This window comes from Acanthaster planci, linkage group LG02 (genome assembly GCF_054643075.1).
Source record: "Acanthaster planci isolate LZ-2023a linkage group LG02, COTS_SCS, whole genome shotgun sequence".
NCBI lineage: Eukaryota > Metazoa > Echinodermata > Asteroidea > Valvatida > Acanthasteridae > Acanthaster > Acanthaster planci.
Window position 1 is genome coordinate 34,978,012 of NC_141778.1, and position 15,663 is coordinate 34,993,674.

Below are 15,663 nucleotides of genomic sequence, written 5' to 3' on the forward strand. Positions count from 1 at the left end.
GGTTGGCCTCCGTTTTGGGGGCCAGAAGATCGCTTTTCGTTTCAATTTTATGGGGTTTAGCCACGAAATTTTTTTATTCGCCTTTCAACGAAGATACCCCCTAAATAGCAGTAAAACTAAGCGCTCATTTCTGATAGTAGCCGCCCACTTCTATCCAAAATAGGCCCGCAAGTTTGGGCTTTTTGTGAAAAAATCTGTCCCAAATTCGGGATTTACAGAAATATTTCTGTGATGACCCCTGATTAGGGCCTGTCTTATTGTAAAAACCCCTTGAGATCACAAAATATTAATGAGCGCGCGCGCAGAAATAAAATGATTTGTTGGAATGCACCCTTCAGGCCGGCCCAGCACTCGCGGCACGGTGGCGCGGTTAGGGGCGGGGTCGGCCTCCAACCCATAACGTCATTCTTTGTGCAGTTCAGGGAAAGGGGTCCCTTCGTTTTCACTTAGGTTACATTATGTACTCGGTCCCTTTCAGAGTTGTGAAAATTTTTTTCAACTTGTAGGCACTTCTGCATGCAATGCACCCGGCTGCTATTTATCTCAATGCCCAAATTATCCGCCCAAGGAGCCAGCACAAAGGCAAATTAGAGTTTTGTTTGTTTGTTTGTTTGTTTGTTTGTTTTTTAAACACGAAATGTAAACGAAAAAGCCTCACATGGGCCCAAAATACTTGTACATGTATATGTACTAACGTCCTATGTTAACAATACCTCACATGCAAATTTAAGCCACGCCCACTACAATAGTCGCTCTAATAATGCGCGCGAGAACACGCGCAAACATTAATCTAATTTGCGAGTAGTTTTAGATGTGTACAATACGGCAGCCTGTGAGGGTTAACAGTTAAAGCCCATTTTTAAAACTTCAAGACATTTTTGTCCCAGTTTTAAATCTTCGAGGAAATATTACAGTTGAGGACAAAATGCCTGGGCGCAACTTTTCGCCTATTATCCGACCAGGACATTATCCAGACAAACTTCCAACACGGATAAAAAGTAAGGATTTCGTTCCGTTTGTTTGCAACTGTTAGCTACATTTTGACTGTTGAACTAGCCTGTTTTTCATATTTGTACCATTTTTGCGGAGGCAGGGGCAAAGTAAACGTCCTAGATATAAAGCCGACCCCCCCCCCGCGAATATCATCGTAATTTGTGTATGTGTGACGCCTTGAATAGAACTTCCAAACGAATATTAGGCCTTGGATAGCAAAACGAGCAAATTCCGCAGTAGGCCCCTGTTACATTTTTCAGTTGATGCAACATTCAGATCGTCAATGCACCACAAATCCCCACGCAACGATTCAGAAGACCATACCATCGCAACTACACAGGCAGTTGAAGCAGAGAAGAATATCTTTGACAACCCAACGAAAATCAAGATTTTGTGTCAAGGTTCAAAAGGCAGCACAAATGATCACTGACGAACCTGGATTATGCGGAAATTGCCATTTGACGTGAGTACCAAGGATTTCTTTCCCGCACTCATAACGCCGGCATTTTAAATTCAACGACCGAACTGTAATAGAAACCCACTTTGCATTATTTTGCACCATCACGCATGGGAAGAAGGCCAGTATCAAATATTACTTATAACTGGTCTGTTGTCCTCAAACTAACTTTTCGATCAAACACCAGTTGTCGTCAACCATCAATACGCGCACGTGCGTGGGTACCTCCAACAATTTTGTATGTACGAACGAGTACTACTATACACATGTGCATTTTCCTCTCAACCGTATACCTTCAGTAGCGCCCTCGTTCACAATAAATTAACTGTTCGTTTCAGCTTTGTCCATTTTTTTTGCGTCATAATTATGATCTCGATTCAGATTTGACCGAATCAGAAGTCATTTAAGGAAGTGCCATCCGAGACTATACAGAAGAGTCATTCTTGCCCTTCGTAACGCTCAACCTATCACCGAAGCAAATCCAGCCAACGGTGGCAACGCCAAGGAACCGTCCACCAATAGACCCAAGCCGATCGTTGACATACCTCGACCGTTGTATAATTGACCTTTGCATAAATTTTGAAGACTGATCGAGTGGCAGTTGTTTTAAGCCTTCCACCAGCAAAATAGATCGAACGGTATCCCCTTTCAATAGTAGTTCTGGGCCCACCCCAGCCTGTAAAGGAATCTAGAAACTACCCAATATCTAAGCATCAAAACTCAAATTTGGTTTATCACAAAAATACCTACAATCAAGACATTCAAATAACTGCAACTGAGTATTCAAGAATCAGAATCTTTAAACATTTTATTTATTAAAAGGCAAAAAGGAACCACTCAACAGTTAGATGCGAAAGTGAACAAGAAATCAAGGATATGTATGTTTAATAACATTTCACTGTTAACATGAGAAATGACTGCATTCAGAATTCGTACATAAGCTTAATTCTATCCTTTGTACATGAGGAAATGCAATTAACTCCAAAGATTCGGGAACTTCCGATTTCTTCTGAGTAACTACATTATTAAAGCCAACTAAATACAGGATTTCAACAACACAGTAAATTTGTATTCCTTACAAAATAAAATAATGTTTTGGATTATTGCATGACTTCTGTAAATGTGTCAAAGAACATTTTTGGTTGTAATGAGCAGAACAAAGTGAACATGGCACAGGTTCGAATTACCACTTTCTGCCTTCATCAATTTCAAACTATATGACCTGTCCACTTTTAAACTGGCCAAAATCAATATTTCCATACAGAAATGTTTCTACTTGCAAATAAAAATCTAAACCTTGATGGGACCATAAAATTGTATATTTTCTCGCCAAAAGCAATGAAAAGTGATGAACAAACAAGAGAAAACATGTACAGACGGTAAAATATAAATATTATTTCATACTTCAATGTTACATGAATTTTTATTACAAAACTTTCCTAAATAGTACTTGGTACTGTAATTCCACTTTCTATCTTTTTTTTTCTATCGGCTGAACATTTACTATGGAATAAAATATGCTCCAGTGCTCATCATCAATGTCAATTAGTCTTTTGTTCAAACACCTGTAAACTGAACTTAAGATAAAATGTATTCACAATGTCCAGTAGTTACGGACAGTACCACAAACAAGGAAAAACACTCTGACTTACTTCATACAGCTGATAAGCAGATTGTATGCACTCAGCAAAATGAGTGGATAACTTCTTTTTGTCAATATGTACTATGCCTCTCTCTGTGTAAACTTTTCTCAGTGCCATGCCGAGTTTAATAACCAAGTAGTTTATGTGCTCAGCCAAATGTTGTGCCATGCAGCTGTATGAAATCAGCCATGAGGAACTAACAGCAAGCTACGGTGGCATTACAATTGTTGCCCCCATTCTGAAGACTTCTCAGCATCTGTTGACAGTCTTGCAGGCCCCTGTGGTCGCCTATCTTCTCTAGGGCTCTGGCTGCCTCGGCAAGCATGCGTTCTCGCTGGCCAGGGGAGGAGAGAAGAGGGAAGGGAAGATGTCTGCAGGCCATCAAAAGGGCAGAGGCTCGATCACGATCACTTACTGTTACTTCATCATCATCTGTAGAGAAATTAATCACAGATATCAATAATTTAACATTTAAATTGGTTGGAGAACAAATGGAGAGGGGAGACTTCATAGTGCACAGATTTCAGTAACTTTACTGTTCACATTTCCTAGATTTTCTATGCACAATAGAGATTTCCGTTTGGTAAGTTATCTCAGTCTTACATTAGTAGCTTTTTGTACAAGATCTCTACCTTCATAAGGGAAAGTACAAGTTAATCCCTTCGCGCCAGGAATTTCTTCCCGAAAGCTGACTCCAAGAATTCCAGCCTCGCTTGGCCACGAAGGCCACCAGCCAAACCGCAAATTCTCGGTTTGTGGCCCTGTGTGCTCTGCACACTTTGAATTACACGGTGAAAAGGCTGATTGTTCGATGGCATGCGGCTCTACTCAAGCTTCCACATTCCCGTTGCCTCTTTTCAAAGTTGGGACTCTTTTGAAGCTGGTGATTATGATACAGATTCGGTCTTTTCATTTCTGGGCTACACACAAAGGCAAATCACCATGTATACAAGAGCCAGGGTCTGCCTTCTTTCACCATGTTTGCTCGAGCATGGGCCAAGAATAATAGCTGAAAAGCGGGCCGAGAACCTCAATTTTTACGGCGGCTCTTACCGTCTCCTGGCGCGAAGGGGTTAAGTTTAACATGTAAAATGCAAGAAAATGGGCAATAATTTCATCACATACCTTTCATGCTGGAGTAAGCATTAGTGACCCGTCTTCTCAAGCTTCTATCCAAAAGCTGCTGGGTCTTGGCAGGGTGTGCCCCAGCCATCAGCCTAGCTGTGGCTTGGTACACATACACCCTGGGCACAGCTGCCTTGATAGATGTGGAAAGTTTACGAATGCAGGAGAGATCTTGCTGGAAGGAAGAGAGCTCTTGAGGGGAGATGGGGACAACCTGCACACTTGACGAGCCTTGCTGCTTCTGCCAGACAGCTGTACGTGTCGACAGAAGCCAGTCACAAACCAACACCTGCAGTGCCTGGAGAGAGAAACAAGGCTCTTTTTAATCAATCAATTAATTATGCAAAACCGTCACTTCATGCAGTGTTCCCTTTTTTGCTGGTGTCGTCAGCTGGTTTTCTAGTTGGCTGTCCATCCTCACAGCGTCCCTGTTGCCAAGTCTTGACACACTGTTGCTTTGCAGATGCACTGCATATTCAGAGGTAAATGCAATGCAACTACAATGCACCAGGGTGACAAGCAGCATTCCAACAGCTGGTGCTCTCCTCTTCACTTGCTGGTTAAACTCTTCAATGCATACCAAAGCAAGTCATTCTACATTTTACTTCAAAGGAGATGAAATCTGTTCCTCTGCTGATATTTCAGTGTGCGCCTCCTGGCATGGTTTGTTTTGGGAATTGATAACAATATTTGACCACGGAATTCTTCTGTGTTCTAAAGTCATTTTGACTATCTGCTTTTAGAGAATGACGACCACTTACCTGTGTGATTTTCTCACAGCGCTGTTGCCCCGAGTAGTTGAGACTGCTCTTCAGATGTGCACTGGACTTGTTGCAGATGTAAATGCACTCATCCAGCATGGGGTCTTTCCTGTTGCTGTCTGGGCTGAGGAAAGCTTTCCTGGCTTTGAAGGCTAACTGCGTGGCCTTGGGAAGAGGGTCCCTGCAAAGACAGCAGCAAATCAAACAAATACACAAATTTAGTTCAGTTGTAGGACACCGTCGAGGAGTTATCTTCCTTTGACCACTGAAATATAAACAAATTTGTTTCAATGTTACGTGTGACCAGGCGTAGAACGAAAGCCGACTTCTGTTGGAAATACTGGTTACATTCAGAACTTTCAGCTGCGATCTTAATCTGTCAAACTCAGGGATGACCATCAACACTTCAGCTAACCAAGAGGCCAAGGCTTATGCCATAAAGTGGCAAACTATAGCCAATTCAACATAAACCACAAGACAATTTTTGCGAAAGCCACTGAACTTACTCTGTACTGTGCAGCTGTTGTGGCAGACACTCCAATGCAGAATAGAGCCTCTCCGCTGCAGCATCATCTCCAAGGAGCCAGTACACAGCCACAAAGACAATGTTACACCACCATTTGGAAACAGGATCAGCACCTGTAAAGAAGAGGGCAAAGGAGCGTTAGAAGAGAGTGACGAAAGTGAAAGTACTAAATCTCACTGTAGACAACTCGGTTCTCAATGATATCAACTTCAGTTTTTGCATTCGGGCTTCAGAATTCTTTGGTATCTGTGAAATTTACCTGAAGCAGCAGACATGTTTGAGCCAATGGCAAAGGCCTGTCTTGGGGTGCTGGCTGCATCAGAGCACTCACTCAGAAGCTGAAGGTACTGGAGTGTTTCAGAACATTGAGGATCACTGAGGAAGTTTAAAAAAAATAAAATAAAATTAATCAACAACCAAAACTGAAACAAAAATCTCTGACCTTGGATGCACACACTGTCAAGTACTTCAAAACCTAGGAGATCTTTCTTTATACAAGTTTCTGTATCAAAGTGCGCTTCACCTATGATATTCTTTGTGCTTGATTTCTTCCTACAAAAATCTGGACATTGTAAACCTTCCCCAGTTTGCGTCTGTGAGATTGTAAGTGGATTTGCTTTGGATGATGTGCAGTTTCAGAGCCTGTCGCAAATGTTTGCTAAAGTTTTACCTTTCGGCTTTAGCTTTTCTTGAAGAGGGGTTTGAAGTTGGAGATTCCAAGGAATAGACAGCCTTCTCCAAGAGATGCTCTCTATAAGCCTGGCTGACAAAGGACAGTGGATCAGCTATGATGGAAGACAATAAAGTCAATCTATTAGTAATCAAAGCCATTATCCAGTATTCGAAGGTTTTCACCATCAATTGCTGACAGGAAGGCTTTCCATATTCAATTATACTCAAGTGATAAACTTGTTTGTAGTCTTACTTGGATTTCCAGCAATGCTGTAGAGACTCTCTTTGGGTTGACAGGTCCAAGTGCCATACAGGAAGAAATGGTAGCCCATGGGATGGAACAACCACTGCAGCGATGGCAACTCAGAACCACCAGCTCCAATGTGCCGAGCACGGCTCAGGAAATATCTCTGGAACAAACATCATGGGTGACATTCCATCAAAAAACAGGTGTAGGAAAAAGGAATTGAGTAAAAATACATGCTACTGTTCCTCTACAATACTGATGAAGGATGCCTTCTTGATGAAATCCATGAAATCAAGTCAATAAGCACAGTAAATCTCATGCAATGTTCACTTACCGAGAACACTTGCAGCCTGCTTCCAAGTCTGATCTTGAAGCAGAGGGCTTGAGTGACATAGATCTCAGTCAATGTAGCTGGACTGATGGTATCGCCAGTGCACTCAGCAAGGTTCATGGCACAAAGACCCATATTGATAGCATACAAGTCACCATCCGTCAAGTAACCTGGATTAGCACACAATAAAATTAAAACTTTAGTCTATAATGTGCACTTCGAAGAAACAAGGAAAATGACTGTGAGGTGTTGTACTTTAACAGTGGTTACCCTAAGCATATATATGCAATATAATGTGGGAATAGGCCAACACGTTTTTCACACTAGAAAAATCTGAAATGTGACTTACCAGCCATGTGAAGCTGATGGAGTTTATGGTAGACCAATGCTCCATTGCGAGCAGACGCCTTGCCATCAAGACACTTCTCTCCTTCCCTCTTCCTACGAAGACCACCGGCAAGTGTGGCCAGCCAACGACCAATCAGAAGGCGGTTTAGAACATGACGTACTAGGTTCCATGTAAGGGACGACAACAGGTCCAACCTGGAAGTTGGAAGAGGGCGTCCCAAGGCGGTTAGGCAGGTCCGTAGTTGACTGGCAGCAGCAGCAAAGTCTCCCTATAAAAGCACACATTATTTATGTTAGTGCATGGAAATCCATCTCTTTGAGACAGACATGAGGGAGCCTATTAGAACCAATTGAATCACTGAGGAAATCGACAGGGAGCCACTCACTCTGGCAAGATCTAGATCAGCCTGTTTCCTGTGTCTCCAGAAGGTTGTTGATGCCTCGCTGTGTGACTTGGTAACAGGTTCTCCAAATATGAAGACACCTGCTAAGAAGCCTATGACAACCGCTGCATTGATGAACCACACCAGACAAGATGACAACAGCCACTGAAACCATGTCTGTTCAATGGTCTCTGTATTTCACAGAAAAAGAATTCAATTCCACTTTTAAAAAGCCAATTCCTCAAACCAAAAATAAATTCAGCAACGATATTTATGCAAATTAAGTTTTTGAAATTCACCACGTGTAGATCTCCATACCTTCTTCAGCAAGAATGGTGCGCCCATGTCCATGCGGTCTGTCAAAAGTACTTGTAGAAGACCCAGCAGGGTCAAACAAGAACCCCAGGGGATTCAAGGCAAGGAAACAGAACATGAAGACACAGAGAGCCAAACGGGTTCGGTCCAGCAGACCGCTGGGGCTGAGAGGCTCAGTCTTGAAGTCGTCCTCCTCGCTGTAGGTGAAGTTCTGTTCCATGGCTTCTTCTTCACACATGTCCGGGCTGCTTACATCTGACGTACTGCTGATGGGACTGCGGAGTGGTGAGCTGGTATCAGAAGGAGGTGGAGTCATTGGTTCAGTCTTCACTTTGATGGAGTCACTCACTGTATTTGAAGGCAAAGAATATTTCAGACTCTTCAAAAAGATAGTCATATATGGCATATCTTGAACTTTATGAAAGTGTTAACGGAATGAAGGAAGTTATTATTGCATAAATTTTCCAGTAAATTTAAAAAAAAAAAACAAGGTGGGATTTTGGTAGCTGCTGGAAAGAAATGAACTTACAGAGTGTGTTAGATGGATTGGTTTTCTCTGCTTGAACCCTCAGCACCATGTTCTCTTGTTTCAGCTTGTTGACGGTGTTGCGTAGGAACTTGATGTGATCTATAGCCTTCTGAAGAATGCCCGATTTCTGGATCTAGATATCAAAAAGGTAATGAAAACCACTTTTAAACTACTTAAATGCTGCTTCTAAATCATTAGAACAAAAGCTGCTGTAATCTCCAAAACCAGTATCAAATGGCTAGATGAAACTAACCTTTGCATCATGTCCAACCACCATCTGTTTGAGCTCTTGTATTTTAGAGTTGATGCTGGAACGATAACGCTTCTCAATGGCATTGTGCGCTGTCCTCTTCTCTCCCTTCTTGGGGGGCGGAGCTTCGGCACGGGTTGAGGTCAGTCTGCTGATAGGCAGTTTGTCATTGTCCACCACCATGGGAATGCTTGTGATGACTGCACCATCATCATTGATGTGGACCGAAGCACTTGTAACAGAGACGACCGGTACACACTTGGTGGATTCAGCTTTGATGATCTGAGTCGGAACAACAACCTGTAAAGGTACACAGCTTTCAACTTAAGGCCACGAAAAACACTGCAGTCCTTATACAGTAACAGCCACAAAACAACATCGACCCTAAATCTCTGTTTTCAGTTTTCCAACTGAAGCTACACAATTGCAGGGAACCTGTAACTCCTCATTCAACACATTACCGAAAATACAAACTTATGGCACTGACACATTTTGTTATCTGTTGGCTTGAAAAAAGAAAGAAGTGGTATGTTTTATCTACTTTCTAAATTCAATCATTCTTGAAACACTCAACTGGTGATTATACAATGCTGTTAAGCATGTACAGTATTCAATCTGACAGGCACTTGTCACAAAAATCACCACCAAATAACAAAATGTAACCCCAGGGCTCGAAATTAACGGGCGCAGGTAGCTAAAATGTGCCCGCTGGCCTCAGAAATGCGCCCGTAAATCATAATGACGGGTGCAAGTACTTACGCCCGTTTGATTCCATGTACCTGAACATATTTACCGTTTGTTTCTACTTTTGTCATGAAACATACTTGAACTTTTTATTTCCCTCGGATCAGCCTTGTACGGATCCATAACACGGGAAAATTTTGTTTACGATGTCACAGAGCGCACGCCGCAGCCTCACATGTACCTGCAGCCAGTGTCACGACTGTATGGAAACTGGCCCCTCGTGCGTAAATTCAAGCCAAATGGATTCGGCTTAGACTTTAGTTTCGCTGGTTTTAGTCATGCACCAAAATAGCTGGAACCAGCGAAACCAAAGTCTCAGCCTAATCCTCTCGTTTCAAACGCTCGATTGCAGCAGTTAGTTTACTTTTACGTCTGTGTGCATATGCATGTTATAACAACAAAAGCAACAGCAAGGACCAGGGTCTTTCCTTTATTTCTTGAACATATGTCTTTAATATTGTATTGGGAGCTACTTGCTCCCATAAGTGACAAATTCAGTTGTCTAGGGAGCAAGTACTTGCTCCTGTGATGATTACCCCAATTTCAAGCCCTGAACCCTGCATTTTTGGTGATTTTTTCCCCCGGTAGCATTTAGTTTAAAAAGGTAACGTGTTTTAGAAAATGGATCTATACAGAATGTTTTTCCCATTAGCCACCCCACTTCCTGAATCATTCCAAATTCAACAGTGAACAATACTTCAATGACAAATGCTTGCAAAAGAAATAAATCAAGCCCTATTCAACAGTCTAAATTAAATTGAGAGTTGCCGGACTGATACTGCAAAATCTGGACGCACATTTGTTCTGGGATACGAACAATAACGACTATGAAATGCAATCAATTGTCAATATTTGAACATTAACAACGTCTGAGATTCCAACCATCAAGGTTCCTGTACCCCCAGTCAACATACATTCAATTCATTTAAATGGTAAATTTACCTGTTGGTAACTCGTTGTGACTGGCTGAGCTGGCTTAGTTGGAGAGACAGCTATTTTAGGCGACTGGACTGTAAGCTGTGGGCTTGATGATGTTTGCAACACTTGTGGGGTGAGAGACAGTGACTGAATCGTTGGCGATGCCACCACTGTTTTGTTTGTCACTGTGTTACTTGTAGTTGGCACAGGAGAAGTAGCAACAGTGCTAAGGGTGCTAGGAGAGCTAGGGGTGGATGACTGTGGCACTATCTGCTGAACAGTCAAAGGTGTTGTGGGTGAAAGTTGCTGCTGCAACTGTTGTTGCTGCTGGAGTTGAATTTGCTGTTGCTGCTGCAGCTTTTGCTGTTCTTGCAACTGGGCCTGACGCTGTGCTTGCTTTTGAAGCTGTTGCAGCAATTGCTGTATCTGCACAGTGGCCTGCTGCTGTTGTTGCTGCAGTTGGTTCTGTAGCTGCTCCTTTTCTGCCTGCTGGACCTGGAGCTGACTCTGAATCTGCTGTGTGACGACTGGCTGTACCGTCTGATTGGGGGACACTTGCACTGGACTAAGTTGCTGTTGCTGCTGTTGATCTTGAAGCCTTGAAGCTTGAGATGTCAACAGCATGTCAAAATGTGAGTCCGGTGACAGAAAGCCAGAATCATTGATATTGGCCGATCCCAAGGAGGTATCAAGTAGAAGAGAATCATCTGGACATTCATATTTGATAACATCTGTGGAGAAAGATTATCATTGAAAAAGTGTATCAAAATAGTATCTTGCTTTGGCAAAAGTGCTCCCAGGTTTGATGTGGACTCCAGTGAACTACAGGAGGAAGTGGGACTCATAGAACAACCTGGGTTCTTATGTACTTGTACTGGAGAAACCAAGCAGTGAAGCACCATTATGAAATGGACCTTGCCTTCATGTTGCCAGAACAAAAATACAGAAATGAATAGAGATGAACAAAATACAGGGTAGGATTTCAGCAAGGTTTCCGGGCTATGATGTCTCAAGTAACAGCTCTCTCATCTAGCATTCTAAAGGCGGCTATCAATGTACACTCTCAGCCTTTTCAAACAAGTCATCAATACCCGTTTTTCTCCTGAAATGTCACGTTTGGAGAAGTGCACAGCACTTTCCCTGAAGAAACAACATTCCGAACAAAATTTGTGAAGTACTATAAAAAATGCAAAATTGAACTGTCACACAGGAGGCAGCGTCATTTTACTGTAGAGATACTACATGTTAAAACACACACACACAGTGCATCCACAGACTGCAAGTAAATTCCTTGGATGTCTTTGGCAAATATCCAAAGAGAGGGGTGGTGGTCACTATTGCATGACACATTGATTAATGCCTGGAAGTATCTCTATAGGCCATTGACAGTCGGTATGATCAGATTCTCCCATTTCATATCTCCTCACCTGCCCTCTGTCAGGTCCCAGGGCCATTGTTTACATTTCAATAACTGGCCACCCTATTCAGGATATAATTTCCTCCGAGGTTGTTTACACTGACATGCGAGACAGCCTGGCTAGATATCTACTTGATAGGCCTTCATATTCCAACATCAAAAGGCAGGGATGGGATTCTTTGTGATACTGTGAGCAACCAATAAAAGGAATGCACAAAAACGTAAAAGCTGCCCTTTGGCAGATCTCACAACTAGGTGCTATTTTTGACCCGGAACAACAATCTCTTTTTCCCCTGCCATCTTATACTAAGGAATCTTGTTTCAATGCAGTTCTGGCAATAAATACTGGAGTCCAGTTATTCATCTTTTTATTTCAATAACTTGATGACTGCATATTCACAAGTAAGTGAACTTTTCATGATCAGGTTCTAGAGACAGACAGCAGTTTTTCACCATTTACAAGAGTGACTGTGAAGAATTCTATGATGCTTATTGGTGCTTACCGATTCAACAAGTTTTGAGTATTTGTATTTAGTCCACACAAGCAGGTGTTCTGTTTTTGTTTCCTAGGTTTTAGCCTGGATCTCTCAAGATTTTGCACTGAAAATGGGATTTCCGGTCTCCAAAAGACATGCTGATATAAAGATGTTTTATCCTCAGAGTACTATTAAACAGAGTTTCTCTTATTCCTAACCTCTTTTTTTTTCTCTAGGCACCCTCCAGACCCCGAGGGACTCCAAAAGGCCTTTTGTTTACTGCTTGCATCATCTTAAATCTACAGGAAGTGACCAAGGTTGGATTTGACCAAGTCATGATTGGCATTGATTAGGGTTCACCCTAACATTTGACAGTATAAATCACACAATCTTAAGGGACACTTTAAAATGCTTGGTGGCGGTAAACATACTGGTCCTTTTTACCAGTTCTGGGCATGCGCACATAGTTGTGAGCATGAGCAGTGGTGTAAAAATCACAGGTGTGTCTGCTGCCACTAGAGTCTAAAACTAAAGTCTCCAATTGGATTTGGCATGGGTGGATATATTCCACGTCATACTTAATTAAAACTTCTGCAATAGTGTTACAGCTAATTCTTTGATGAATACATATAACCCCCCTTCCCCCACAACAGGAAATCATCTGGTATGGCCATTAACTGTTCAACGTGCAACAAATGTAGGCCAAAATAAGAGTCTAGGAAAGAATTCTATATGGACACCACTTATTTTCCCTGCAGTTACCTATTAGCCATCTGAAAGCAGCAACATGACCTAAAGCGTCAAATTTAGCTGAGGAAACACAGAGGCATTCATTTGAAAAGCACTTAAAATTTTTCAGACTAGTCTCTTGGGTTTGTGCAAAGGGTGTCAAGCAGCAAATTCTTTCCTTTGTCTTCACTAAGATTACATGCTAACATGGAAAGCTGGCCAACACATACACCGTGAAACACAGGGTGCCCAAAATTCCCAGAAGATTGAAATGACACCTAAAACTATAAATTGGGGAAAACATTGTCAACAGAATGAAAACTAACCAATCAAGTTCTGACATTATCATTTTATGTTGAACAAAGTTCCTACACATGGTAGGCTAAACTATTATTCAACTGTTTCAAGCACAAATTATTCACCAAAACAGCCAGAAAGAACTGCTTTGATTTGGGGGAAAAAAGGCTCTTTTCAATTTGTTTTCAATCTGCTAGCCCCAAGTACAGCACAAATTTGACGTTGCCAGTCTTGTAACAATGGCTTGTTCAAGTACTTCAGTAGGAGTCGTAACATGGAGAGGAAAAAGAACTTCTTGGGAAAAAACAAAACAAAGAAGGGCTTGAAGGCTTATGTCAATGCTTATCTGGACAATAGCTAACTGTTACCCCAAGGAACGTGTATAAAAATAAAAACAAAACAAGACCCAGAAACAGACTGAATAAGGTCATATGAGGCAGCTCCGTTTGGCTTCACAAAAATGCCATTATTCAGCTGTAAATAAACAAATTCTCCTGCAGCGGTAAAACTCACTATGGAAAGAGTTACACATGCATAGACCCACTGACAATGCAAACTTTCCCTTAAAATGTTGTTATTGGTTGTTAGAAAGTGGTAACATGTCCCAAAAAGTGAGCTTTAGCAAAGAAAATTCTGAAGCATTTCCTTAAACAACACTTCTGGAGACAAGTCTCAGGTTTGTGCACTGGGGCATCTGGTGTTATCCGTATACGGAACTCTTTCCTTGCCCGAGTGTTGGTAACTTTGCACATGATCATAAGGGCTGGTTCATGCTCGCCGTGTTTGCACATACGCAGTGCGTAATGTGAACGCCACATTTGACGTTCGTACTTTCATGTTCTCAAGTCTCGACTGCGTGTGTGTCCAATAAAAGTACAAAAATATTAATTTGTCCGAATACGCATACATTTGGGCGTATGCACTATCCATTACTTTCTGCGAGGGTGCGCATTTCCATTATGTACTGCGCTTTCGTTCACGCACTGCAGACACCTCAAAATAGTTAATACGCAGCACAAATGAACCGGTGTGGCAGTCTCAGCTGTCTCCCGGTCTCATCAGTCCCCCCTGATGTAGCCGGACATTTCAGCACGACACAAGCACTGTCTCGTTGGTCTTCTGTGCCCTTTCCCGTTGTGCGCAGAGATGGCATGACGTATTTTTACCATATTTGGTAAGGGGGAGACAGCTGAGACTGCCACACCGGCCTTAATGTTGGCTTGTTACGATAGCAGTATGCAGCCACGGTCATCAGGTCATGATAGTGAGGACCCCATCATTACTTTTTTAAGTACAGGTACACTATATACAGTCAGACAGTACCGTAGTCCTACTTCAACCACCAAAATCATTCCTCCACCACGTCCATGATAACAACTTTGCTTACTTCTGAATTAAACTTACAAAAAACAGACATATGCAAAGCAATGATTTTAAGCATAAAAATGTTCAATTGGTAATCGAATCATTGTAGGGCCTAGGCTATAAATGAGCCCTAATGTTACCACTTACACTGTCAGTGTCATGACTGTAACGTAGGCTCGCATCCATATCTGCATCACGCGTCACGATCGACTTAATCGGCGCAAGATCGGCGGAGCTTTGCATCGATAAACAAACTGTGTTCCCGCCCCAAACTGAGCCAAGAAAAGCAAGAAAATAATCACATACCGTCAATATCGTCGAGGAGAACATCGCTACCACCCGGAGACTGTAAATTTGGGTCTAGATCCCCTAAAGGATCTGACGAAAACAGCCACTGTTGCAGCTGATCCGCCATGGTTTCAACTAATTCACCACTTTTCCCTTTGCTTTACCATGTACACGCGCACGGTGAATCATACTACGCGAACTGCCCAGAAAAACAGAGTGAGACCACGAGAATCGGACCAATCAGATCGTGCGCTGTCATCGTACGATTTTGCGTCATGTGTTTAACAACAATATGCAAATTATTGTTGTATTAGGCAATGGGGCAGGGCTACGGGGTGCTGAACGCTTGCATCATGCACACGAGGTGGCGCTTGTCAGCATTTTGTATCCCCAGCACCTGCACCACGTACGCTGCATGCATCCGTCGGGCCAAGCAGCTGAATGACCCAGTTATTTAGCATGGTTAAAATAACACATTTTGGGTTTACGAGAAGGAACGAACGCGCATTATGTATGAACGATTTACTTCAAGCTGAAAATTGCTACACTACCACTGTTGTGTTAAATGCAAATAACGGTGTGGATTCTTCCCCCCGCACTTTGACATATTGGAACGGGCTTCCCAAATAATTTGTGGAGGCTTTCCATACCTTCGGAGTTGAAGTAAATACTAGCAAATAGGTCTCCAGTGATAAACCAGCCTGACCATTAATGTGCCTGGGTCTTCAAGTAAAATTATGAAGTTGGAGCATTAAATTTTAGATACAAATAATAATGTCTAAAAAGAGGAAAGTTCGAACATGTAAGTATTTGTGAGTGAATATAAATAACTTTTGATCCATATACACC

The 15,663-nt window shown here is 42.2% G+C and overlaps 1 protein-coding gene and 1 long non-coding RNA gene across 4 annotated transcripts; one reads left to right on the top strand and one right to left on the bottom strand.

Annotated features, from left to right (window-relative positions):
* The first annotated feature begins 801 nt into the window (after positions 1–801).
* Positions 802–2,985, top strand: LOC110988879 (uncharacterized). Its single transcript, XR_015424247.1, has 3 exons — positions 802–998; positions 1,270–1,456; positions 1,832–2,985. It is a non-coding gene; the product is annotated as an uncharacterized LOC110988879 (long non-coding RNA).
* LOC110988878 (sterol regulatory element-binding protein 1-like) lies at positions 2,241–15,004 on the bottom strand. Of its 3 annotated transcripts, none has more exons than XM_087132608.1 (15): positions 14,833–15,004; positions 10,267–10,973; positions 8,584–8,862; positions 8,331–8,463; positions 7,805–8,149; positions 7,490–7,677; positions 7,105–7,372; positions 6,759–6,925; positions 6,431–6,587; positions 6,176–6,290; positions 5,765–5,880; positions 5,486–5,618; positions 4,980–5,160; positions 4,219–4,516; positions 2,241–3,525 (listed from the first exon to the last, which is right to left on the bottom strand). In XM_087132608.1, the coding sequence occupies exons 1-15, from the start codon at positions 14,939–14,941 to the stop codon at positions 3,290–3,292; spliced, it is 3,432 nt and encodes a 1,143-aa protein (XP_086988734.1). In that variant the 5' UTR covers positions 14,942–15,004; the 3' UTR covers positions 2,241–3,289. The 3 variants fall into 3 exon arrangements, with proteins under 3 accessions (XP_086988734.1, XP_022108491.2, XP_022108492.2); XM_022252799.2 differs by having other exon boundaries at positions 8,584–8,880; positions 14,833–15,003; XM_022252800.2 differs by lacking the exon at positions 14,833–15,004 and adding an exon at positions 14,674–14,814 and having other exon boundaries at positions 8,584–8,880.
* Between the last annotated feature and the right edge of the window lie 659 nt (positions 15,005–15,663).

Excerpts from the sequence above, each read along its gene's own strand:
- LOC110988878 (XM_022252799.2), bottom strand. The coding sequence starts at position 14,941 with ATGGCGGATCAGCTGCAACAGTGGCTGTTTTCGTCAGATCCTTTAGGG. Across the intron at positions 6,926-7,104 it reads CCATCAGCTTCACATGGCTG|GTTACTTGACGGATGGTGAC; the intron begins GTAAGTCACATT and ends GTGCTAATCCAG. Across the intron at positions 6,291-6,430 it reads CAGCATTGCTGGAAATCCAA|CTGATCCACTGTCCTTTGTC; the intron begins GTAAGACTACAA and ends CTTCCATCATAG.